The sequence below is a fragment of the Eublepharis macularius genome, chromosome 1, assembly GCF_028583425.1.
Source record: "Eublepharis macularius isolate TG4126 chromosome 1, MPM_Emac_v1.0, whole genome shotgun sequence".
Classification (NCBI taxonomy): Eukaryota; Metazoa; Chordata; class Lepidosauria; order Squamata; family Eublepharidae; genus Eublepharis; species Eublepharis macularius.
This window is the reverse complement of record NC_072790.1, coordinates 181,393,028-181,418,465: the sequence shown is the minus strand read 5'-3', so window position 1 is coordinate 181,418,465 and position 25,438 is coordinate 181,393,028. Positions and strand designations below refer to the sequence as shown.

Genomic DNA, 25,438 nt, shown 5'->3' with positions numbered 1-25,438 from the left:
TTTATTAGTGAATTGTAATTAATTATATGCAATCATTTTGTCCATTTGTCACTCCTAGATTAATTGTAGGGCTTTAAACCTGTCAGCAACTGCAGAGCTGCTTAACATTTGACAGAACTTGACAAGGCCCTAGCCCACGTTTGTTCTTCCTCAGAGACACTGCAGCACAGGTCTGCCACCCCTGCATGTGAAAGGTGGGTGGACAGCAACTTTTGATAAGGCACACAATGAATTAATAGAATCAGTTATATGACTGAAAATTTAAGTGACTAACAGCCCAATACTGGGGGGGGGGGCATGGAAAGCACTCAGGGAGCGGACTAAGGGTTACCCTGGCATATCCCGGACTTACACCAGTGTAACCCCCCTACAATGGTGCCCGGCTGCGACAACTGCACACGGGCATAAGTGCAGCATAAGCCCCTGCACTAGTGCCCGGGGGGTTGTCTGGGGGGGGTGAGGCATGTGATAGTCACCTCCCTAAGCTGCTTGGGGCCCAAAAATGCCCCCCACAGCAGTGGACAATTATGCAGAGAAAATTGGCAGTGGAGCTCATTGGTGCCCATGTAAGGGGAAAAACCTATCTGACCCACCAACAGCCAGCCCTGCTCAAGCAGCTTTGTGTCGCACGGGATGCCAACCAATGTGGGGACCAATCTGCTGTGCCCTGTGATTCTTTCAGGCCAGCAAGGAAACAGGTTAGGGCCCTCATGGCCAAGAGTGTCCCATATGAACGAGAACCCAAGGACAGCTTGCAAGGGTTGGAGGCGGTCATGTGGGCAATCATTCTCCCAGCTGTCGTGGGGGGGGGCCTTGGCATTGAGGTCCTTAACAGTGAGTCTGGGGCTGAGGCATGGTCCCCAGGGAGTGAGACCTTTGGGGCCAGGCCTGAGCTCCTGACAGCCACTAACATAGCCACCACCACCCCCAGTTTCATGCGGACTCAGTAGGGCAGATGCCGCTCCAGGTGCAGGTGCCATCAGCTGAGAAGCCACCACACTGTAGGACCCATCTCACTCCCATGCTGAGGGGGGCAACCATAGGGAGATGAGTGGGGAGACACATGCAAGAAGCCTCACACTTGGAACATGAGCTGCCAGGTGAGGAGGGGATGGCCGGGGGTGGCAGGGCCTGTTCATGGACAGCTGCTGTGCTCACCCACCTCCTGTCCCACAGGGGCCTGCACAATGGCATGCTCCGCAGAGGTGCTGTCAGAACTACGGGCCATGGCCCTGATTCGCCAGGCTGTGGCAGCAGGAACAACTGTTCTCCAGATGCTTGGCCTCAGCTGGTCCCTGGACCTGGTGATGAGGGGGGGCCACTCCACAGATGGACTCCACATCCTCCAGGAGGGGCAGGGGCCCCCCAGAGGGGGCTGGGTGTTGATCCATGGGCTGGTGGGATTGAACAGGTGGGAGGAGCCATCCTCGGACTTAGAGGGGGACAAGGAGAATGAGGGAACTATCCTGGGGCCCCAGGGCCCAATCAGCACATTCCCCCACTCTAGGTGACAAGAGGGATCGGCTGAAGGGACTGGTGGGAGGCTGTGGCCTGGGGCCATGCCCACCTGGCTGGCCTGGGAACATCCAGTAACTCCCTCCGGAACCTGAGTGACCATCTGGCCCACATGGAGGGCCTGCTAGAGGGGCCCATAATGGTGCCCCTCCCCTCCTGCTTCCAAAGGGGCTGGCCCAAGTGTAGTGCGGGGACAGCCCTGGCAAAGTGCCCAGGGTCCAGGAGGCCTCCCTGTCAGAGAAGGCTGTTGTGGACCCCACTAGCCAGGGACTGGACCTCAATCTTGAGGGGAAGGGAGGTTAGCCACCCCAAAGTGCCTCCACCTGGACTGGGAGCTTGTCGCCAGCTGTGGCATGGGGTTGGTCCCAGCCCCCAGGCTTCAGGGCAGATGTCCCTTGCTCCATGCCAATAGCTGCCTGGACAACATCTATGTCTCCTGTGGATAAATAAAGTTTATTTTGAACACCGAGTGCCTCCCACAATGCTTCCTCGCCTGCCAATGGAGGCCATTCCCCTGTCACTGCCCTGCTGGGATACCCCATAGGATGTCCCGAGGTTGGCACCCCAATCCACCGTGGGCCTGAGTGACAGCTGCTATCAGCGGCAGGGCAGAGTTCCTGTCCCGGGCAGTTGTGGCATTGGCGGCTGGCCCCTGATGGCCAGGTCCTGCTGGCATTGCTGGGGCTACTGTGATGCACCCTGTCATTGGGGCACCTCACTGGCCCTGCTTCATGCTGGGCCAGGCCCCCTACCCTGTCCCCCAAGGGGAGCTGCAGCCACTGGCCAATCACACAGTTGGAGTGGGACTGCTCTACCGGTGCACAGCCCTCTGAGGAGGCACTTACTTTTAATCCGATGCAACTCGCCAGGCACCTCCAGGCCCCAGGGTGCCCTCCTGTCGCACAATTGGGCTTCCCACCCCAGGAAGACACATTGGTGCAGGTACCACAAATTTCAGGACACTTGAGTCCCCAGCAGCCAGCTCCCTTGGGAAGTCAAGGTGTTTTGGGGCCACGGGCATCACAGGTGGCCCATTGGCTGTGCTTTCATTTGCCACTTGTGTGCCTGTCATTGGACCAGCACAGCAATTGGTGGGTGTGGGAGAGGTTTTCAGGGGAAATGTGGGGTGGGCGCACATGGCAGCAGTTGCACTGGGCCTTCCTGGACTCGGGTGCCAGTGTGCCTCTCCCTCTGAAGTGTTTAGGGGGCAGATGAGTGGCACTGTTGCTATGCTGGCACATGGACGCTGGTGGCAGGATTGTGCTGCCTGTCTTTTGGAAGCAAGGTTGAAGCAAATTGTGTATTTTTAATGTCTCTGCCCTGTACATCTATCAAGACACAAAACAGATTAAAATGATGTTTTTTGAGCTATAAGCTTTTATTTTCTTTCCAACCACTCAGATCACCATCAGACAGGAAGAATATATGCAAAAGGTTGCTGTTCAAATTAAACTACCATAGGCTGAAAAGCCTTGCTATCGTTTTTAGGAATTTCAGCACTAATTATAATTACACCTTTCCCCCAAGTGGCAGGCACTATTCTTTTTTTACATATGTGGAGATGGAAGCACATTGAAGTTGTACCTTGTGAGTGGAAGTCAGCCAGGCAGCCAGCGTAACTATCAAAATAATCCAGAAATAAAAATCTCTTGTTTTCTTGGTCTAACAAAGCAACTTCGTGTCTCTCTTGGGATGCCATCAAATGTCACAGAATGAGTTGAAATTAGCTGCCCATTCAGACAATGATCCTTATTAAAGCCCATTTCATGATTTCTGAAGAGTGCAGCGCACAGCAGTTCAATTTGCCATGGACCTGGATGGTTGCATTTCATTTTTCTGGGGAAAATGTCCTGATTAAAGGTGACATGGTCACTTCACTTGCTAAGCACCAGATGCAGTTGATAAAGCAACAGTACTTATTTTGCATATTGGATGCTGGTGACCACTTCTCAAGAGGTACTGGTCAAAACAAGCACTTTATTTTAATTTGTAATTTTATCCCTGCCCACTATGCAGTTCATTTTACGTCCCTAACCTACAGATCAAAAAAGCTGCTTGTCAGCAATTAGGTAAAATTTCTAGTGTGTTTTAACTGGTACGTAAAGTTTTGTAAGAAGTGTAAATGGGAAGTTCCATATCTCTATGTTTGTGCCATCACAGCCATGTGACACAGACTGGATCGAGTGTGGCACTGAAAGGCTTGTATCAGTTCATGTAACTATTACATTTGGTGGATGGGATAAGAATTTGGGCTGTCCTGAGCATTCTGGCTGGGTTTGCATGTCTCATCTCTCTCCCAGGTATGCTGGAATTTGTGTCCAAATGCACCCTCAGTCACACACACAACCCTACATTTGTGGGAAATTTTCAGGTCATGTTTAAGAGCTCCTCCTACAAAATACTTTTCCTACAGCACATCAAATTTAAAAGTAACAAATCCTTTGATTTGCAATAAACAATTTAAGATTCTGCTGCATATATCTCAACATGCATATCATTTACTGTACACAGTGCTGGCCTCTTTTACTTAGAGCCAAGCTACAAGAGACGAATTACCGAAGGAGAAGCACGTGAAGAGAGTTGCAATGTTAGCTGGGAAGCTGAGTTTTAAAACAGATCAGAAGGCTTTGTCAATTTCCCCTCTCTACAGAGCTGGCAAAGAAGATGGCTGCTCAGAGGGTTTGTTAATTTCCTCTTTGCCTCCCAAAGGCTCTGTCAATTTCACCTCCCCTTCTAAGAGGCAAAGAAGAAATTAACAAACCTGAGCAGCAATCTCCTGCTCTGTAGAGAGGAGAAATTGACAAAGCCTTTCGATCTCTTAAAACTCAGCTTCCTGGCTAACACTGTGACTCCCTTCACGTGCTCCTCCTCACGTAATTCATCTCTTGTAGCTTAGGTCTTAGTTTCATATGTATGTGTTTTGAGTATTCATAATTACATTTTTCCCTTTTCTCTCTTTCATGCTTCTTTTGCCTCTTCTAACTGATCAACAAAGTTTCACAAGGTATGCTTTTCTCTATTCCTTGCAAACGTTGCTTCAAAAAGCAATGTTCATTGGAAATCAAAATGCAGGGTTGGGCTGTAATCAGCATATGCATGTCAGAGTAGAGAAGCCTACTGTGTATCTGTGTGTGTTTTGAATCTGTGGACTTTAAACTCTTGATCCTGCACTCTGCTCCTGAAATGCAAATGAATATTTGTTATGTTTGCCACCTAACAACAGCCCTTATTCTGGGTGATCGTCAGAGATCATCTCTGTTTTTATTTTTTTTGTCATCCAGATCAATTTTTTTAAAAAAAAAGAAACCCAAAGAAACCCTACTGTTGGATTCTGTAAATTCTCAGCCTCCATCCTAATCCCTGATGCTGTCCATTCGTTCAATTTTTATTTTTCAGCCCTAAATTCTAACAAACCTTAAAAAAAGAAAAAGAATTCCTAGAATGCTGGATTTAGTAGCTAATACCCAGCTCGATATTCTGAGTGCCATACAGAATACCTATGACCTTGCTTTAATTATCTCTCTGAAAATAAATTAAATTCTTCCCCTGTTTACCTACCAGTTGACCACAATTGACCTCTCATACCACCTTACACAACTTCAGGGAGCAGGTTTTGTTGCTGAAATGATGAGGCTTTTAATCCTTTTCTATTTCTCTTGGCTACAGAAAACATAGCATCATAATTCTGGGTGAGGGTGGTAGTGGTAGTATCATTTTTGTCTAATCTCTTTCTCTCTTTCTCTCTCTCTCTTTCTCTGACTATCTATCCAGCGGAGCGAAGATGCAGAGCAGCGGAGACTGACCTTCACTGATCACTTTTATAACAAACTCCACTGCAGAGGTACTGCCATGGGGATTCTTAGACTGGCACAGCCAACATACTATTGTGACATTCGAGCCATTCCAAAAGCAGGAGTTAGCCACTGGTTTGCATGGAAATGTCACTGAGGAAGATGGTGGTTGATTGGACATAGATGCAAGGGACTATCTGGTCGCTAGAGATGTCATTTTCTCCATCCAGAGGGTGGTAGAGAACACCTGAAAACAATTCACCTCCTTTTATGGCTTGCTGAAGAAACAGCCATACTGTGAATATCAAAAAAGCCGAGGAAGTATTTATAGATACATGTACAGTATGTTTTTGAAAAGTGTGTATTCCAAAAGATCTTTCTTAATCATTTCTTGGGTACAGGAAGGTTCAAATGTGTAGCCTTTCCTGCTGTGTGTATGCTATGTTTGCGTGTGTGTGGTTTTTAATGGTGCTTGCTGACGATCAGTTTCTGCAGCTATCCTAAGATTTTGCTTGCTGCTTTTGTAAATTTTATTTCATTGTTAAGGTAATTCAGGCTCAGCTGTTTATGCATCCTGCCAGCTTCTGCTTGCTAAATGCAAAAAAGAAGTTCTGATCTGTTGTCTGCCAGGAAGCAAGAAGCTGGCTCTTGCCAAGTAACGTCACTCTGTGGTGTTGTGTAGGTGCTTTGTTCTTGGGTAGGAGGGGGTGGGGGTTACAACTTTTACAAGATTTATAGGTTCACATTGTTCTTGTATTTATGGGGAGTCAGGAAAGATAATAGAGATTTTCATCCATCAGCTACCAAAAGAGACTTTACCATTTCACTATCACTGTACTTTTTTGTTTTCATTTTAATAATATCACTGTACTTTTGAAATGTATAAACTATATTTTCCATCTTGTGTACAATAAAGCTATAGCCCTGCACACATATACAACAGCAAACAGAAGCACTCCCTGGGCACATGCCAGTGACATGGCATTTATGCAAAGGGGTTACTAGGGTAAAATATGGTCTTAACTCAGCATTTTCTCACATGTGCCTCTGGCATTGCTACAAGCCCAGTTGCTTTAGTTGACAAGCTCCATGAATTATTCCAGGTAGAACAAATGGCCTAATGCCTGTAGCCTGTTGGGCACCTTTGATGCACCTTCACTTGTTTTTAGCCAGAGGTGTGATTAATGAGGTTTCTTAGTTTTCTGACCCTTAGAATGCTTCATAAGTCATTATAAAAGCAGTGTGTTGGATTTGGGCTAGAGAGACCTGAATTCAGGTCCAGCATCAGCTATGAAGGCTAAGCTTGATCTGTTACAGCCTCATGTTCCCCTAGGATTGTTGTGAGTCTTACTTGGAGAGGGGGACGCACTTATGCCATTTTGCATTGTTTGGAGGAAAGTGAAATGAAAAAAGAAGCCAGCCCACATTTTTGTTTATATTCTCACTATGACACAGAGTAAGTTAAAGGCTGTCCATTAATACGATGCCAGTTGCCCCTCTCTTTTGCCCATACATTGCTTTCAGTAAATGAATCAAAACAGCAGCTTTAGGTAAAGCTGCTCTTTCAAGTATCTGCAGTTGCTCCTGCTCACACTTGCCAAGTAGGTAAGAAGACCTAATTCTAATTACATAGACTAGACAGCTTTTCTTCCCAGCTGCAATTTATGCAGTTAGAGATCTGGTCTTTGTCAGACTAACTGTGCAATCCTTAGTAGAGTTACACCTTTCTAAGCCCACCAAAGTCAACAAGCTTAGAAAAGTATAACTCTTTTTAGGATAGTTCTGTAAACGTGCTGTTTGTTTGCCACCAAATACTGGTTACTGCCAGGGGAGTAAACAGAAGCATCCCAGAGTTACTGCTAAGAGAGGTGGCATCTAGGGGAAACCATGACATATTAATGAATTCAAGAATCTCCATTTTAGCACCTAGAATAGCAGAAGGCCATTTCCAGTGATGCAGCCCACCATGCAGAGGTTAATGACAAACACTTCTGCGTGGCCATTCAGCATGTATGGGTTGTAATATCTGAAATTTCCTTTCTCCGTGGATGGCCCTGATTTCCTGGACAGTCTCCACAGAGTTGACAACTGGCAGTGTGTGTGTTTGGGAGGTAGACGCACACAACTGGGACTACCCAGCCTATTTCTTACTGCAGTTTTTAATCAGTGCTTTAGGTTCTTCTGTAAGTTTGATTTTTAGATTGCATGCCACTTTGGATACTATGAGTAGAAAGACAGTCGTTAATAAAGAAGTAGGGTTTCAAATGTTGGGATTCCCATACAGAATGCTACTGTGTGAAATTCTTCCCGCTCCTGCAACCACCTGAAGCCCAACTATATGCATAACACGTGATTGCTACAGGGACTTGCAACCAGACAGCAGCTGCATGTTCCTGATCGGAACTCAGATCTGCAACTGATTCAGATTGGGACCATGGGGTAGGAGGGGCGTTCAGCCTTCACTACTGTGCTGTTTTCCTGATCTGAAATGGTTCTAGGGGGAAGTTGTTTGTCCTGTGAAGGGGCTGCAAGGGTATCATGGTTCAGTGATCCCTCCTAAGAACCAAACTCCCTACATTGAATCAAGTTTAAATACCATCCTAGGTATTACTATATACCTAGGGTCACTGCCTTGGAGACCCTGACCTGGGTGGAAAGGCAGCATAGAAATGTTTTAAATAAATAATTTTATAATCCAAAACTCACTAGAGGGAAGCAGGTAAATCTGCACATGACCAAGAAGTTTGCTTGGGGCTGTCACACTCTCTCAGCCCTGCTGCACAGGGTTCTTGTGAGGATAGTATGCTTCCCTGAACTTGGAGGAAGAGTGGAATTAAAACGGACAACATCCTCTAATTGTTCCCAAAGAAAATTCTACTGCAAGTCAGCTACTTGTCAGCCTTCTTGAGAAAGGCCAGCCTATAAATGCAGTGAAATAAAATACATCATCTAGACTAGTAGCTATGGCAGTTCCTGAGATTGCAGAGGGGAGGGCAAAGGAGTTCTTTGTGCTGGAGGGCTCTGTCGCAGCAGCCTTTATATAGGCCTCAGGGTTAAAGAGGAGGGGGGTTCAGGAAACCATATCTTCTCTTGCTCTGAGCTTTTGGAGTGAGTGCAGGAGGTATCTGAGGGGAACTCACCAATATCCCTTCAATGAGACCCCAATGCTGAATTTGGCAAACAGTATCCTCCTCAGCCCAGGCCTGCGAAGGTTTAGTAAGCCCTCACCAGCCCTGCAGCTCCAACCCTTCTCCTAACTCCTCCCTCAGAAGCCTGTGAGGCCCTTCCTGCCTGTCCTCCGTAATAAAAGGCAACTGGGCTGATCCAGTGGTGCCCTGGTCAGTTGCCTGACCTGATGGAGCTGCCATATTAGTTCCTCCCCCACTGGCTCATCTGCCACGACAGGTGTGAAGTCAATGCCTCATGACCTGGAAGGAGTTCTGCCTTGACTACTGCCCTTCAGTATTCTCCACATAAAATAGGGGCTTGACACACACACCCCAACTGTGTGTAAAGGGAAAATTATTGGTAGTTTCTGTAGTGATACGATCTTCACCAATCATTACATTGCTATGATGGAATTAATGGACCAGCTTGTGTGTGGATTATATCCCAATTGCTTAAAATCACATCTGTAGTACATGAATATTAGTCTCTTTTTGATCTTCACTACAGAGAAAAGACATTTCTTTTTATATTTTAAAGCAATATGGCTTTTAAACAGAGAATCCTACACAGCTTAGAAAGACAGGGATGGAATTTAGTTGAATGATAGGTGTCACATGTTGCTGTAAGGGTGCAGGGGGTCAGGAAAGAAGGAAGCAAAGTGCCCTTGTTAATATGTTAAAACTCAGATGCAGAGGAATCCTTCCATCACTTCCCTACTTTGTATGAAAAAGCTTTACAGTTGCAAACATTGATCTGGTCAGGCTTACAGTGTAATCGCTGTCTCTGCCTTTAATGCCAAGTGGACAAGATCATTAGGATCAGAGGCATTACAAGTAATTACTCAAGGGAATTTATCCCCAATTTGAAATGTAAACCTTTCTGATCATGTGTGTCACAAGGTAAAGTTCACCAGATGGTGTTTCATTAGACTCTGAACAATATAGGATGTGACAAATGAGAAGGGTTTTTATCCTAGCTCATTGAATCTTGAGAAATATTACAATTTGATTATTTAAGGAAAATAAAACAAGAAAATAATGTTGTTATCCGCCCTGAGCCTGCTTGCGGGGAGGGTGGAATATAAATACGATAAAATAAAATAAATAAAAACACTTTGCAGGATGGTCATAGTTGCTGCATCCCAGGGTGACTGGAGTCATAAGGTAACTGGTCAAATAATGCTGCGCTAATGTAGGGCTAGCTACTGTAGGTTATCAAACTAGCATATTCACTGAGGCTGGAAAAATATTTCCAGGTGGCAGCTTACCATTTCAGATCGCAGCCCTCACAGACTGGTATAGGGAATCCAAATTCGTAAGTAGCAGCAGCAAATTTTGGATGTTGGAACCCTGGTCCAGCTATCACATTTTGTTACAAAGCCCAATGGATTATTTTTGCCGAGCCTTATTTGTAATATATTTTCCCAAGCTGAGAGAATATGTCTCAATCCATTTTGTTTGGTGTATATTAAACAGATGATATACTATTTGTTTTGAACAAAAAAAATCAGTGTAATATCTTGTAACATATTAATGTAAATAACAGCATAAAGGATGGTGGGAAGAAAAGGATATATAGAAAAGAGCAAAAAAAATGGGTCAGTCAGAGACAAGAAATACATTAGTAGGCATCTTTAGGTATGGATATGTCTCCTGAAATGCAGTTTTGGCACTGGGTGTGTGCAGGAGAACCTCTTCCCTCAGAGTGGCCCCACAATTTGAAAGTGTTACTATGGAAACCATTGGAGCCAAACTAATTGTGTAGGTCTTTCTCACAAGAGTGGCACCTTGACTACATGGGTTGTATCTGGAAATTCATCCCACACAGTTTTCCATGAAAGTACATGAGAGAATCCGCAGGCTCTTTCTCCCTGAGAGGCATTCCCCTAATCATTGCCACCTTTCCCCACTTATTGCTATAGCCATCAATTTTTCCATAGCTGAAATATGGATCCAGAAGGCCTCAGCTAGCAGGTCTAGTTTTGGCAAAAGAGGAGGAAAAACTGAAATATTTGCAAATATTCTAAATGTGCTGGATTTTCAAAATTAACCATTCGAAATTTGTATGAGAAATTTCAAATTTACATTTTGAATGTGACATTTTTACTTCAAATATGAATGTTTTGAGCTTGTTGCCATTTCTTGATTTTATTTTGGCAGGTTTCAGCTATGAAATCTCACAAGCTGTCAGCTATGAAGTACTAATTATCATTGCATGCTATCTGTTAAATGCTATAATATGATAAATATCCTCAAATACTGTCTTAATGTAACATAGTAGTATTAATAATTCTACATTGTTTAGAATATCAGGACTGGTGGTAGGCAAAGTCTGTAGAAGACAGCTTGCCCATCACTGATGAGCCTTCTATACAGTGAATAGTCATGGAAAATTTTGGGTGACTCATACCTTTACCTACAATATGGCATACTTGCAGTTCATAATACCTGAGGCCCAACTCTGTCCCCATGAACTGAGTGGGAACTTTAGAAGATGCCTCAGAATCTTCTCCAACACACTGTGATATACTGGCAGACAAATTGATATGGAAAACGTTTCCTGATTGGTAGAAAGTTTGAAAATTACTGTTATATCCATTTGTACATGTGGATACTCATGCAATGTCTCACATTAGATTTCATTGACATACTTGATGACTGTATAATATACCACATGTGACATGAACATACGACAACATTCAACTCTCATATGATTAAAGTACATTTTTCAGAGGTGTAGCTTTCTTAAGGGAAATAAAAGAATTCTGTAGTTAGCCCAAATATTAAAGACATTGTATAGTACTTTAGGAGATAGTGCTGCTTTACATTATTTTAGTACCTAACCAAACTAGACAGTTCACAAGTTACAGGGAATGCACATATGATCCTTGTACAGTATATTCTTGATTTTTCTTTATGTATAAATTGAGTAGTTCTCATATCATGTTCAATGGATGTACAGCTCAATGTATGATTTAAACCCCCTATTTTATTTGTAAAGTGAACATGCACTGTCTCTTACAAACACATGTACACACATAAACGCAAGATGTGCATGTATTCACAGTAATGTGAACAGAGCTACTATGTATTGTCGAAGGCTTTCACGGCCGGAGAACGATGGTTGTTGGGGGTTTTCCGGGCTGTATTGCCCGGCTGTATTGCTCCGGGCTGTATTGCCCGGAGTTATGCCAAGACCACGGCAATACAGCCCGGAAAACCCCCAACAACCAGAGCTACTATGGTTGGTTCTTGTTTAACTAAAAAAGCCACAATTTCCAATTGCTGATTTTTTTAAGCTTCTTGTTTTCAGTGTCCACTTTATTAACTTTTTGTTATTTTCATTACTGAAAGTCATGCAGCTAACAAATCAAAGAAGTAGCACAGGGCAATACTGCTGAGGCCCAGTATGCTTTTCCTTTTTGTATAGACAAGCTGTGGGCAACATTATTTTTTAGCCCAGACACCATCGTTTAGGTTTCCCAAGTTATCCAAGGATTTACAACAGTGGACTGTCGACAGAGCCTTCTGCTGATGACTCAGAATAGGTCAAAAATATACTGTACACTGGCCTAAGAGTTTTTTCTGGGTCCCACCCCTTTCTTTGGTCAAGTGATTCTGTGTGTTCTAGCAAGAATGAAAACACAAGAGTAATCAGGACAGTTGCTATGGAAATCTTGAACTCTTAGTGGCTGTCTTGTGTCTTCTGAGACTGCATGCTTTTAATTATGCTTGTGTGTTGGCTGCTTTTATTGCTTTAACAATGTTGGCAAAGATTACATCGTACATAGTACAAACTGGCACTGGGATGTATAATTTGCATGTAAATGCTATTGTTTCATTATTTCTTTTAAACAAATCCAGTAGTATTTATTCTGTTTCAGCAACCAAACTCAAACACAAAAAAGAACTAAAATGCTATGCCACAGTCTAGGCAAAAGTATATTGGATTTTACCTGCAACACTTGAAGAACTGTTCCTGTAGGGATGCCAGTCCCCCAATGGGGGCAAGGTATCCCCTGCTCCCACCCTCCACCCCCTGCTCTTGCTTACCTGGGTGGTGGGGGGGGGGAATGCGCCTCTCGGGTCATGTTCCCAGGCAGTGCGGCACGCTCCTGTGCACCACAGTGGCCCAGTTTGGTCTGATTCAGCCCCCTGTGGAGCGTAGGAGTTCTTCCAGGGTGGCTCCCGACCCCTGGGAGCACACATGCACGAAGCGTGCATGAGAGAGGGGGGACCGAAAAGGTAGGGGCTGGGCCTTCAACCTCCCGCCCAGCAACCCTATGTTCCTGTCAAATTGGATTTGAGTACCTAATCAATTATAATTTGTGATTTATCAGTCCCTTGGCATTGTGAGGCTAGATTTGTTAACTTGTCCCTTTGACTGATTCCCCATAATTTCCCAGAGGAAAATCACAGAATCATATTCCTTAAAGTTCCACAGTTGAAAACACGGAAGAATAGTTTCTTCCCTGAGCAATGGAATCTTGTTTGTTCAAAACTCACCTGTCAAAGCCAGAATTACAACTAAGCTGCTGAAGACACCACCTGGCAAAGGATAGGAGAAGATGGACACGGGGCACGTTGGAAACCCCAAGTTACATGGCCCAGGGCTTATTCTGAGTGAAGGTCTGATGGCAGCTGAAGGAGACCCAGTTAGGAGATGGTTAGGAAGAACTTGCCCAAGTAGTCACATCCTATGCTAGCAAAGTGCTGATAGCTATTACTATCCTGTAAGAATATTGCCTTTATTCTTGAGGCCACAGGACATTTGGTATTATTATATAGCTGTTTTCCCCAAGTACAGTTCACTAATCTGATACAGCATTAGAGTAAACTTGTGTACTGTACAACCCATCCTCCCATGCTGTTTTCCCCATTGAAAATTCTCACCTCTAAGCTGCCATTACTCTTCAAATGGAAATGTGATTGTGAGCCTAATCCTGGTTTCATAAAGTAAATAAGGTACATATATAAATAAAAGTCACTTTTAGTTTACGAAGTTTCCTGAATTCCTGAACCTGGAATTCAGTTCATTTGCTTTAAAACATAGGCCACTTCAAAACAGCATTCCTCATGAGTATATGTAAAAGATTTTTCAGGGATGAATCAAATTACATCTGTTGGGTTTAGAGACCAGAATAACTTCTGTGCCTCTCTCAGTTCAAGTTTGTTATAACAAGCTTCCATTAGATGATCCCTTGAACAAGAAACAGCAGTAGAGTGCACATATTCAGACTTGGTTTTCCCCCCAGCTACTACAGCCAAAAATGCTGGCTTGTAGGTCCCATGTTTGTCCAGATCAGACACTATATAGCAGACCTTTTAAAAATTCATTAGACCAGTAGGTGTGCTAAATGAGTCTGAAAAATCTCTTTCTGGGATCTCTAAATAAAAGGCAGCAAAGAACATTCTCTACTTTTTTACTGTACTTCAGGACCACCAGGCAGCCCACTGAATATTCACAAATAAGGTCTAGGAGCATTAAGAATTTCCCTCCCTAATTTGGAGGCTAACCAGGCAAGATGAAACTTCCACTCAGGAGGAGATGCTTGAAATATTACATCACCTCTCTCTGGCTGTATGGAATCAGAAAATAAGCAGGGTGTTGTATTGTAGCGCTTACATAGATTTATGCACAAGGCACCACAGTGATTGTTTACATTGCTGATAGAGAAATTGCAAATCAATGGAATTATACTTACAGAACTGGAAATGCTTTTAGAGGCATTTAAATTCAGATATACAATTTTTCTACTAGTTCATTAGAGAAGTACAAACCCACCCACCTCCAGCCCAATATATTCACATTAGTCTTCTTGATAATCTGGTTTAATTCAGACATTTATGAAACTGCAGATAAATTAAGCTATGGCTAGTATGATTGCCTAAATGTAGGCCATTTCAATAACTATGGCTAGTTAGGGTCCATCAAACTAGGATCTGGAGTTGTTTTATTAACCTATGTTGCTCTTAACTATGGTGTTGCATGATGTATGAAAACAGATATTCTTTCTTAATCCTGGTTTGTTCCCCTATGATTCCCTCCCAGGTAAGGCAACGAAACCAGCATTTGTCAAAGAAAACAAGGATTTGAGTCATTGTGAGCCAAATCCTGATTTCACAACTCAGCCGTGGCTAAAATAAAAGATGTTTCATATGATACTTGAGTTCAGCCTCTCTCTCTCACACACCATGACTCCATCATTAAAGATCATAATTATGTTGGTGAGCATCCATGTGAACATAAAGGAAATGTGCTTTGCCTACATTCTATGGGAAATAGATGGTTCAGTATCTCACTTCATTACCTTTGCCCCCGTTATACATAATATATAGGTGACCTTTCTGTTGTTGGCCTGTGTGTTTTGATATTTCCACAATCTTTCAGTGGACTTCTGATGTAGCTTTCTACTAAGAATCTTTTATATTATTTTCAAATCATTATACCTGCTGTGCCTCTTTTCACTTGTTTTCCAATAGGAAGGATAATTCCAAACCAATATAAAATGTCCAGACTCCAGACACATCTGGTATTAAAATGATTGTCACTAGTAATCAAGTGAACACTTCAGCTTGGTGTGGTTTACTTTTATCGGTTGTCAGTTCCAGAGAATAGCTCTGTAAGCCCGTTACAGCAAAAATAAAATAGTGGACTGGATTGATCAATATAGCAATTTGAGCAGGCATTTTTTAATTGGCTTCCCTATCTCTTAGCCCTGCCAGATGTCACTGTGAGGGTTGAGGAACATGAAGTCATGTGGCATGGTGGGATGCAGTGAAGTCTGGACAGGATCCACTCTCCCTATTCTGCGAATTGCATAATGTTGCATGATCAGAACTCATTAGGGGAAGAGAGAAGGAAATTCCTGCCGAGACTGCCCCCTCTCTGCAAAACTCTTCCACTGTGACATATGGCATCAATTCTCAGCACTGTTCTTTGGAGGGAAGCAGGCCCTGAAGACAATCAAGCCTAGGAAAGAAGAAAGAAAAGTGAGGTAAGCATCTGTGATTCAGGTGGCATCAATGGGCCTTCTAACCTTTATTCTTGGAGAGGAATAGAAATCTTAAAAAATTTATGGATCTTTGACTGGAAACATAATCACAGAATAGGATGTGATTATAGCAGGTACAAAATAATTAAACTATCAGTACAGACCAGTACATATTGGTGTGTATCCTACCACTCACTTGAGCAAAGTTTGAAACATTCATCCACCTTAAGAAATCTTCCTTGAACAGAAGTATCTTACGTTGTAGGAAGGCTCTTTAGGCTGAAGGAACTTCTTTCAGCTGAAATCCGCTGTTAACACAGGCCATTGGATGAACGGGCATCAACTTTGACAGCCAAATGAGAGTTCAGTGCAATTGACCACAATATTAAGGGCAGTGGGGGAGGACTCTTCCTGTCTTTGTTGCACCTGCAAGGTCCGGGATAGGCTCCAGAGGCAGCCCTCTAGAGCCCACCCTAGACCTGAATGACAGCATGGCTTGGAAGAGGCTATCGTCCCCTATCCTCACTGCTGCTAATCTATACCTCACTAGTGGACCTTGGAATGCAGCCTGCTGGGCACCTGAATGGCTGGAGCTGCTCCTGCCTTTTGGAAAAGTGGAAATCATTCTGATCAGAGAGGAAGAAGCAGGGGACACTGAATTCAGTCACTGTATTCCTCAACTCAGTTTGCTGGGAAGCATCTATCACCATTTAAGAACCGGGTTAAGGGGGAGAAAAAAGCATGGCATGCAGCACCCACTTGCATATATGGTCCCTCCTTTATCCGGGACTACTTGTGGCTCTTAGCTGGATCGGGCAAAGTGTATTTTTAAAACACGGTTCCAGATATAATTATTATTAGGAATATAAAAAGTAACAGTCTCATTCTTGGAATCTTTGCAAGTGTCCTATGCTCAGTCATGAAAGAGTTAAATTGTTATTATGTTTGTTTAGTCAGATAGCTAGTTAGCATAGGACCACATAGGCGTTGAGAGAACTTCCTGCCAGAGAAAGTGGGTGTCTTTAGTCTTAATGAGAGAATCTAGGACTGTCTCTTGGAAGAGCCAGTTTATTGGGGGGCAATTAGCTAGCAACATATATTAAGGTTTTATTGCTCTTTGTTCAGTCTGCTGCTTCACTAGACCATGCAATCTACTTCTCTTGCAATCTAAGCTTTTCTCTCTCTAGGACCTAGTTTAGACTTCAAGATGTAGTAAGAAACTGTTGTTTATTATGATTGGCTAGAGGGACATTCAGGACACCAGTTGTGTCCAACACTACCAAGTGTACCCTTTTTACCCTATTATGTAGTAAAGTATTTTTATAGAGCTAGAATCACAGAAGTCTGTCTACTCATTTCCATTGCGCTATTATCAAACTCTGCTACTCTGCAAACTTGTATCTCATTACTGTGCAACCCCTAACACTTATCAATGCAGGTCACGCAATCACACTCCCCCCCTTTTTTAAAAAAATGTGTGCCTTTGTCATGCATGTCTAACATGCATACAGACTGAATGAATTGTCTGTAACATTATTTAATGGATACACAATGATATGGCCAGAGATACAAATGTGTATTTGTGTGCTACTCCACATGCAGTCTCCAACACACTTCAGAATGGGTGGCAGACTATATATATATCTTATGTCGTTTGCGTTGAAAACATGGGCATGTGTTAAAATTATAGACTGATGATATAGACCTGGTGCTTCTGGCAGTCCTGCCAAGCAAGATGTCAGAATAATGGAAGGGTTTTAGCTCCAGTTCTGTGTCATGTTTATTGAAATGGAACAGTAGTTGCCAGCAGAAGTGACATTTATTGAGCACTGTCTAGTTTTATTATGTTGTTAACTTCTTTCTGCTGCAGTCCTGCACTCACAGACAAATGCCACAACATGTCTGTCTTTGACTGCCATATGGCATTTCATTTTTTTAGATAGTTGGCAGTCAATGGAACAATTTTACATTTTGGAAAATCAAAGACTTGTGACATCAGCCACCTTTTGCATCATGAATAGAAGTCAAAGCATGCACTGCTCTGTAGAGATGCTGAATACATTATTATAACTCTCTGCAGATGTTCAGTGTAGAAATGAATGCATGGAAAGGGAAAACAAGATTGTGTCTTTGGCCACATTTCTGCCCTCCATGCATTGATTGAACTGCCAAATAGTCGTATACTCTGCCAATGTGCATAGAATTTGTATATTTATGCACGTTCATCTCAATGCACATAGGCTCTGAATGCATACATTTGTACCATGTAAAAAACTGAGGCATAGGCATTGTATAACCAATCTCTACCTCAGTTTTTACAGGGCACAAGTGTATGCATTCAGCGCCTCTATGCATGGGGATAAACATGCATAAATGTACAAATTCTGTGTACAAATTTTAATCTATGCCTGGAGCTTGGGGACACAGGACCACCAAATGTTTATTTCTACTTTCTGTGTAAGGCTTCTATTAATTCTAATTTGTTTTAACAAAAGCAATTTAAAGTCCAAGAAAAGAGACTATTCTTATGTGAGAGCCACAGCAGAGTGCCGTTTTTTCTACACTGCTCTGGTGATGAAAAGTCAAAAACCAATGATGTAAATTCCAAACTAGGATTATAGTACAATTTACATAGGCACAGCATCACAAAGTAAAATAGACTAGGCTCCACCCAGATAAAAACTCCACCCTCTTCTTGCTTCCTTTCCTGTCAAACGACATCTCCTAATGAGTAGTGCTGCCAACGCTGTTGTTTACAGTATGTACTAGAAGAATACCACAGCCATGTAGCAGGAGTAGATTATATACAAAGCTACTTCCCATGCTAGTATTACCTCTCCTGGAAGAGGGAGTGTCACAAATCCTTGTCTCAGGCTTGGCCTGACCTTCCCCTACCCTGAGGTAAAACTTCTCCTCTCTAAGCCTACAAAGCTGAATACTGGGCTGGGAAGCCTTTAGTAGCATGGTGGATGTTTAGCTTCAACTTTCTTTCTTGTCCCACCCTTCAGGAACATATAAGTAGTATGGTTACCCAGCCAAGTCCAAGTAGGGGAAAGATCAGGAGTCTGCGCTTCCCATAAACAGAAACTGGCACACAAGGCTTGGGAAAATTCAAAGTGTAAACAGAAGGTTTATTTACAAGTAAGTAATATAAGAAGGCAGGTAGGCAGGTGTTTGAACTGAAGTAACTGAAAGGTTTTTGTCGGGTCATTTCGTAGAAAAAGAGCTGGAGGAACCTATTAGCATAACTCATTAGCATAACTCATTAGCATATGCCACACCCCTTGCCATCACCGGAAGTGTGTCATTAGCATAACCGATTTGCATATGCCACACCCCCTGACATCACCTATCCTGGCTGTTTTGGACCCAATCCTGGCCATTCAGGGCTGAAGTTGGGCCCAAAATGACAAAAAGGGGCTGAAAATGGCTGAAAAGGGACCCAAAATGGTCGGGATTGGGCCACTGCTGAGTGGGAGAGTGATCCACCACCCATCGGAGGCCCAATCCAAGCTGTTTCGGCCCCAATCCAGGCTGAAACGAGCCCAAAATGGCCGAAAGTCAAGTGGGCGGGGCCACCTGACATGTGACGTCTTTGGGGAACTGCCGGAACTGCGTTCCTGCACGTTCCCCCTCAAAATGAGCCCTGGTTTTTGTACAGAAACTTCACTGGTGTGAGGCACAAAACACCAGTGGTATGATTCTAAGTTGCTGGCTTCTTTGAGAGATGTTGATGTTATTAATTTAATTTAATTTATTAGATTTATATTCCGCCCTCCCCACAGCAGCAGGATCAGGGCGGATTACAATTTACACACAAATTTAAAATGACATCTGACAATTCATACAGCTTAAAATTATAAATTGTAAAACATCCAAAAATTAAAATACATATATATACGCACATATACACAGCAGCACAATAAAATACAGTATACATGTGCACAGGGCGCCTCCCTTTAGCCATCACCAGAGCATTACAGAGGATATTCAACGAATGGAGGATGTCGCTAGTGGGAAGGGCGCAACCCATACTCGACCAGACAGTGGTCGAGTATGCCTGGCGGAACAGCTCCATCTTACAGGCCCAGTGGAAGGATAACAAGTCCTGCCGGTCCCTGGTCTCATTAGACAGAGCGTTCCACCAGGCTGGGGCCAGGACTGAAAAAACCTTGGCCCTGGTCATTGCCAGGTGGGCCTCCCTGGGGCCAGGGACCTTCAACAGATGTTTACCATTAGAGCGAAGAGTCCTCTGGGGTTCATATGGGGAGAGATGGTCCCGCAGATATGCCAGTCCCAGTCCACATAGGGTTTTATAGGTTAATACCAAACCTTTGAACCTGATTCCGTACTCCACCAGTAACCAGTGCAGCTGACGCAACACAGGTGTTCCGGTGATAACCCGTGCCACTGCATTCTGCACCAGCTGTAATCGCCAGATCAGGTTCAAGGGAAGCCCAGCATAGAGCGCGTTACAGTAGTCTAACCTAGAGGTGACCATTTCCTGGACCACTGTAGTCGAGTCACGGGATGAAAGATAAGGGGCAAGCTGCCTGATCTGTAGAAGGTAGAAAAAAGAGGACCTGGCAACTGCAGTGACTGGGCGTCCATGGTCAGGGAGGCATCCAGGATCACCCTCAGGCTTTTAACTCTCGGGGCCAGTGTAAGCACTGCCCCATCAAGTATAGGGAGCCAAGGTCCCGAATCCACGTTTCCGCCACTCAAGTACAGGATCTCCATCTTCACAGGGTTTAGTTTCAGCCGACTTTGCCTCAACCATCCAGCCATAGCTTCAAAAGCACACTCCAGGACATCTGGAGATCCATCAGCAGGTATAGCTGGGTGTCATCTGCATATTGGTGACACCCAAGCCCAAAACTTCGCACCAACTGGGAAGGGGTGCATATAGATGTTAAACAATAATGGGGAGCGTATCGCCTCCTGTGGCACACCACATATTAGTAGCCTACGGGACGATAACTTCTCCCCCAGTGCCACCCTCTGTTCGCAACCATGAAGAAAAGAGACTAGCCACTGTAGTGCCGTCCCTTGAATTTCCACATCGGCGAGGCAGTGGGTCAAAAGATCATAATCAACCGTATCAAATGCTGCTGAAAGGTCTAATAATATCAGCAGCACTGATCCGCCCTGATCTAGATGCCTGCAAAGGTCGTCCATGAGGGCGACCAGCAATGTCTCCACCCAGTGCCCCGGGCGAAAACCGGACTGGAAAGGATCTAGGGCCGAGGTCTCCTTCAGGAAACTCTGCCGTAGTTTCTCTGCCACCCACTCAATCACCTTACCCAGAAACAGGAGGTTTGAGACCACGTGGTAACTGAGCGGGTTGGCAGGATCCAATGATGGTTTCTTTAGAAGGGGCCTTACCACAGCCTCCTTTAATGCCCTGGGAAAAGCCCCAGAGCCCAGACACAAGTTAACAATAGCCTCCAAAGAATCCCGTAATCCGTTGAGACTGGCTTTCTCCAGCCACAACGGACATGGGTCCAGGGGGCATGTGGTAGGCCTCACCACCCGCAGAATCCTGCCCACCTCTTCCCCAGAAAGAGGGCTGAAATGATTGAATATCTGCCCCGAAGATGGCCAAGGGGCCTTTAGTTCACATACTGTATCAACTGTGGCTCTCACAGTGGAGAGTCTTTAGACTTAAAGATGTTAAAGTGAGTTCTTTCAGAGGTTGGCACTGCTTTACAAATGTTCCACTTTTAACACAGAGACACAGCACGACTTCCCCTTCTCTCCAGACTTAAGGGTGCTCCACCGAGTCAAACCCTGTCAAGATACTGGGCAGGTGTTACAGGTATGAGTTATAACCCTGTTCCTGGCACTGAAGGGGATACTCCTTTCTACCCATTTCCTTGGCCCACTATAATTCCCAGATCTCTTGAGGCTACGCAGGAGTTAGTGCTGGTTTTTCCCACTTTAGTTGAAGGACTAAAAGTGCTTCAGGAACGTACTGATTTCACTTTTAAGGGAACTCCTTCCTTTCCTTTGTTAGCAAACTGGATCTGGCTGCAAATGAATGAGTCCTATTAATAAACTGGTTCCACTATTAATAAACTGAAATTTAAATCTTAATTTTGTTCTTCAAATTGTGTACTGTAGGCTTTTGTTTGTTTGTTTGTTTTGCATTTATTAAAAATACAAATTGATAACAGAGTTGCCAGCAGTGTTTCACTGGCATGGTACTTGGTTTATATTCACCTCCCTTTAAAGTTTTTGACATGGAAAAATAACCTGTATAATTTATTCAGTCATTTTAGAGATCATCAGACGAGGCTGACGAGAGACCTGCCAGAAATTGCCTTTCATCAGATATAAAAAACCTGCCTTTTGCCAGATGATTTCAATCTGTTGTTGCCCTCAAGCCTCTATTTGTTGGCTTTTCTCTCTTCACATCCATGTTGGCAAAAAGACCTCTTTTTTGCCAGTCCCACAGGGCATGGAATTGAGTTTCAGACTGACTGCAACACAAGGTGCAGAATTGGGTGTAATTCTATGGTTGTTGTGGGTTTTCCGGGCTGTATTGCCGTGGTCTTGGCTTGTCGAAGGCTTTCTCCGGCCGTGAAAGCCTTCGACAATACATTGGGTGTAATTCTGTTGGAATATACATCAAGTGCACAAAATACATCAGCCCCTACAGGAAAGAACTAATTAGACATATGGATTCTACCCTTCTTTTGACTACTGAATGCCGTTTCCTTGTATATCCCCAGTGGCATCTTAGAAATCAACAAGATTTTCAAAGTGTAAGCTTTCGAGAGTCAGAGCTTGCTCTTCAGACACCCATAGGAAAGGAAATCCTTCAGCCTATGTGTCCAGCAAAAGGTGGGAAGGGGGTGTTACAAGGGAAGGCATCAGGATGTAAAGGTACAATGTTACAATGCAACTTTATTACAGCAGAAATGAGAATTTGTAGTGAGATAAGAATCCTAAATATTTGTTCAGCTCTGGGGGTGGGTGGGATGGGTTCCATTGTTCTGAATTTGTGAATGACCTCTATTAAATTCTGGGACTTGGCCCATAGTGATTTCAGCCAGTTAGTGAGTTCAGCTCCTAAGAACATCTTTATTGCCAAATACAACTAACTCACGCTCCCGAAGGAGCCAGATATATGCACCCCCATAATACGCCCCTTTTCAGTAACCCATCAATAAGTACACATCCAACTAGGATCCTTCATTTTGCATGCACTGAATACAACACATCTTATTTACCAAGGCAGCTATTGGCCCACATCCTGGAGGAGCGATTAGCTGCTGTTTATTTACTACCCAATAGGAATTCAGACCTGAGAAGCCTTGCTTTACCTGAAGCTAGCCCAATACATAACAACCTCCATTTCAGCAATCTCAAGTTGTAATCTCCTCTTTACATTTCTCTGTTTGAGGACAACCACTTTTTAAAAAATATTATTATTCATTTCAACAATAACAGTACAACAATATTAAAGATAATTAAAAAATAGAGATTATGAATTACAGTAAGCACTATAAAGTTTGTTTAAACAATTACATTATCGAGCATATGTTAAACAATCACATAACAAGATTTACAAAAAGCTAAGTAAACAGAGGGAATTACATTATCATTATATCTTATTAAATTAAAGTGAGAAATTGCAGATGTTTAGGAGGGTGTAGTTCAGTAATAATGAGATATTCAAAAAATGGAAACCATTTTGTTAAAAAATCTCTTTCATATGATTTTGTGCTTGGTATAAATCATCATGGATTTTCTCTTGGATATAGTGGTCCCATATTTTGCTAATCCAACCTTCCACCGTTGGTATTTTCGTAGATTTCCAATTACATGCTATTAAAGATTTAGCTGCCATCAACAGGCTTCGTATTAATTCCTTTCTAACGTGAGGAATTATAACAGTATCCCATTGATCTAAAAAAATCAGTTTAGGGTCTAATGGAACAAAGTAGCCTGTAATCTCATATATTTGTCTTAAAATTTCTTCCCAGAATTTTTTCAAACGAGAACATTCCCACTAGCAGAGGACAACCACTTTTAGGTCAGCCATGGAATGTCCTGGATGATTAAAATGTTCTTCCAGTGGTTTTTGGGTGCTGTGATTTATGTCAGAGCAACAGAGCAGGAGGGCTGGGAGGATGCACGTGCACCTTCCCAGCCACCCACTGTGCCTGGCTGGGCCGGCAGCCTCTCAGCCCTCCTGCCCAGCTGCCCGCCATCCTGCAGTCCAGGTGCGCGTGTGCATACACGAGGGGGCAGGAGCAGTCCTGAAGCTGCCCCCCCCATGCCTCAGGCACCAGAAACCCTGGCGCTGACCCTGATAATGTTAATGATCTATTGCCACAATCTACCACAATCTACTCCTTCCTCTGAATTCTCAGATTTTTAAAAAAGTAAATCTTTTTCCTTTCCTTTTTTTTTTTTTTGCAGAGGTACAAGTACTGAGGCTGAGGGAAAGCAGCAAAGCAAGATACAGACTAAGAACTTCCCAATTCATAGCTGCAGCACTCCATCAGCAGTGCTCACATTATAATTCCATTTAACATGCCCTGTCCATAGAATGGCCTGTATCTGGTCATCATAAGCACGTATCTGTTAATGGAGACCTGGAAGCTCAGGGCACAAACCCATCAAAAATAAGCATTATTCAGTTTCTTTGATTTCAGTTGCTTAAATCTCTCCCACTGAAATAAATGACATTTTTATGTGCTTAACTTTGGATAAACTGAATCCTATTGGGCGGAGATATTTCTTTATTTCAAACATTAAGTCCACCTTGTTGTGTCCATCAAGCAAAGTATAAAGCACTGTGTCATGTTGGACTTGAAAATTCATCAGAGTCAACGTTTCTGAAGAGATATGGCCAGTGAGGCTAGAGGTATTATGAATGCCAAGAGGAATCCACTGAAATATGCTACCAACAGAAACCAATTGATCCACATTTCTGATGGAAATAATGAGTATTCATCCCATTCTGGTTGCTGCTAGAGGGTGTTAGTTCAAAGACAGCCCTGCTTGTCTGCCATGTGCTTTGAGGGATTACACAAAGCAAATTTGTGCTACCAGAGAATAATCTGGCATTCTGTATCTCCCATGCCAATCATCTGTGACTATGACAGTAATAGGGAGGGGAATCTGACATATTCAGAAATCTCTGTTGAATTCCTTTCTCCTGCTGCATACTAAAAGACTGTGCTAGTTTACACTCAGAATCTACTGCTGTTCAAATTAGCATTGTTAAGAAAAATTCTCTTAACTTCCCTATACACAATTTCTCCCTGCATCTAATCAATTCCATTTTGAGTGATGAGAAATTTGAGGAAGGGAGCAGGAAGGGAGGATCTCAAAATTTCACATTTTCACGCTATATATGTTCAGAGGCAGCGTCTTCCCAAGCTTTTCTGTGCTCCTGCTAGAGCACCACCCTGTGGTATGTTACAGACTACTGAAAGGGCTGAAGTTAAAAAAGGGTGCACTAATTTCTCTCAAGGAGAATGTAAAGAAAATTAAAAGAGAAAAAGAGAATAAGCAGAATCTGTAGGTATATCTTTAAAAAAGGAGAATTTCGGGGGAGGGGATTCTCTTTCCTATAACAATGCTAGTTCAAATGTGGTCTTATCCTCTAATGCGCTCCTCACCACCACCACTCTGCCAAAGCTGTCCTTTACTTACTGTTGAGGGAGCTTCTTGCTCCCTACCCCTGACAAGCCACATGATTGTTGCTTTTTCCTGTAAAAATTCCTTTGCCTTTTTGAGTTTAATTACAGGCAGTTGTCCTACAAGAGGAGGCTCCTCTACGTCTGCACTCCATCCTGGAGGAAAGTCTGCCACGCAGCTGTAGAAAGCACAGGAACCCTGCCAGGGAAAAGAATCTCTTCAAGCCCTGAACAAAACACTGAGATTAATCACCATCTAGGAAAAAGTGATACACAGAATCTTTACATATTTCCACACATAAAGGATTTTCCTA

The 25,438-nt window shown here is 43.4% G+C and overlaps 1 protein-coding gene across 1 annotated transcript in view; it reads left to right on the top strand.

Moving 5' to 3' along the window:
* The window catches only part of STUM (stum, mechanosensory transduction mediator homolog), a 61,751-nt gene extending 55,641 nt beyond the window's left edge, over positions 1-6,110 (top strand). Inside the window, exon 3 of the mRNA XM_054991672.1 lies at positions 5,287-6,110. Within this exon, the coding sequence (XP_054847647.1) occupies positions 5,287-5,327 (41 nt within the window). The 3' untranslated portion in view covers positions 5,328-6,110. The remainder of the gene's footprint in view (positions 1-5,286) is intronic.
* The last annotated feature ends 19,328 nt before the right edge of the window (positions 6,111-25,438 follow it).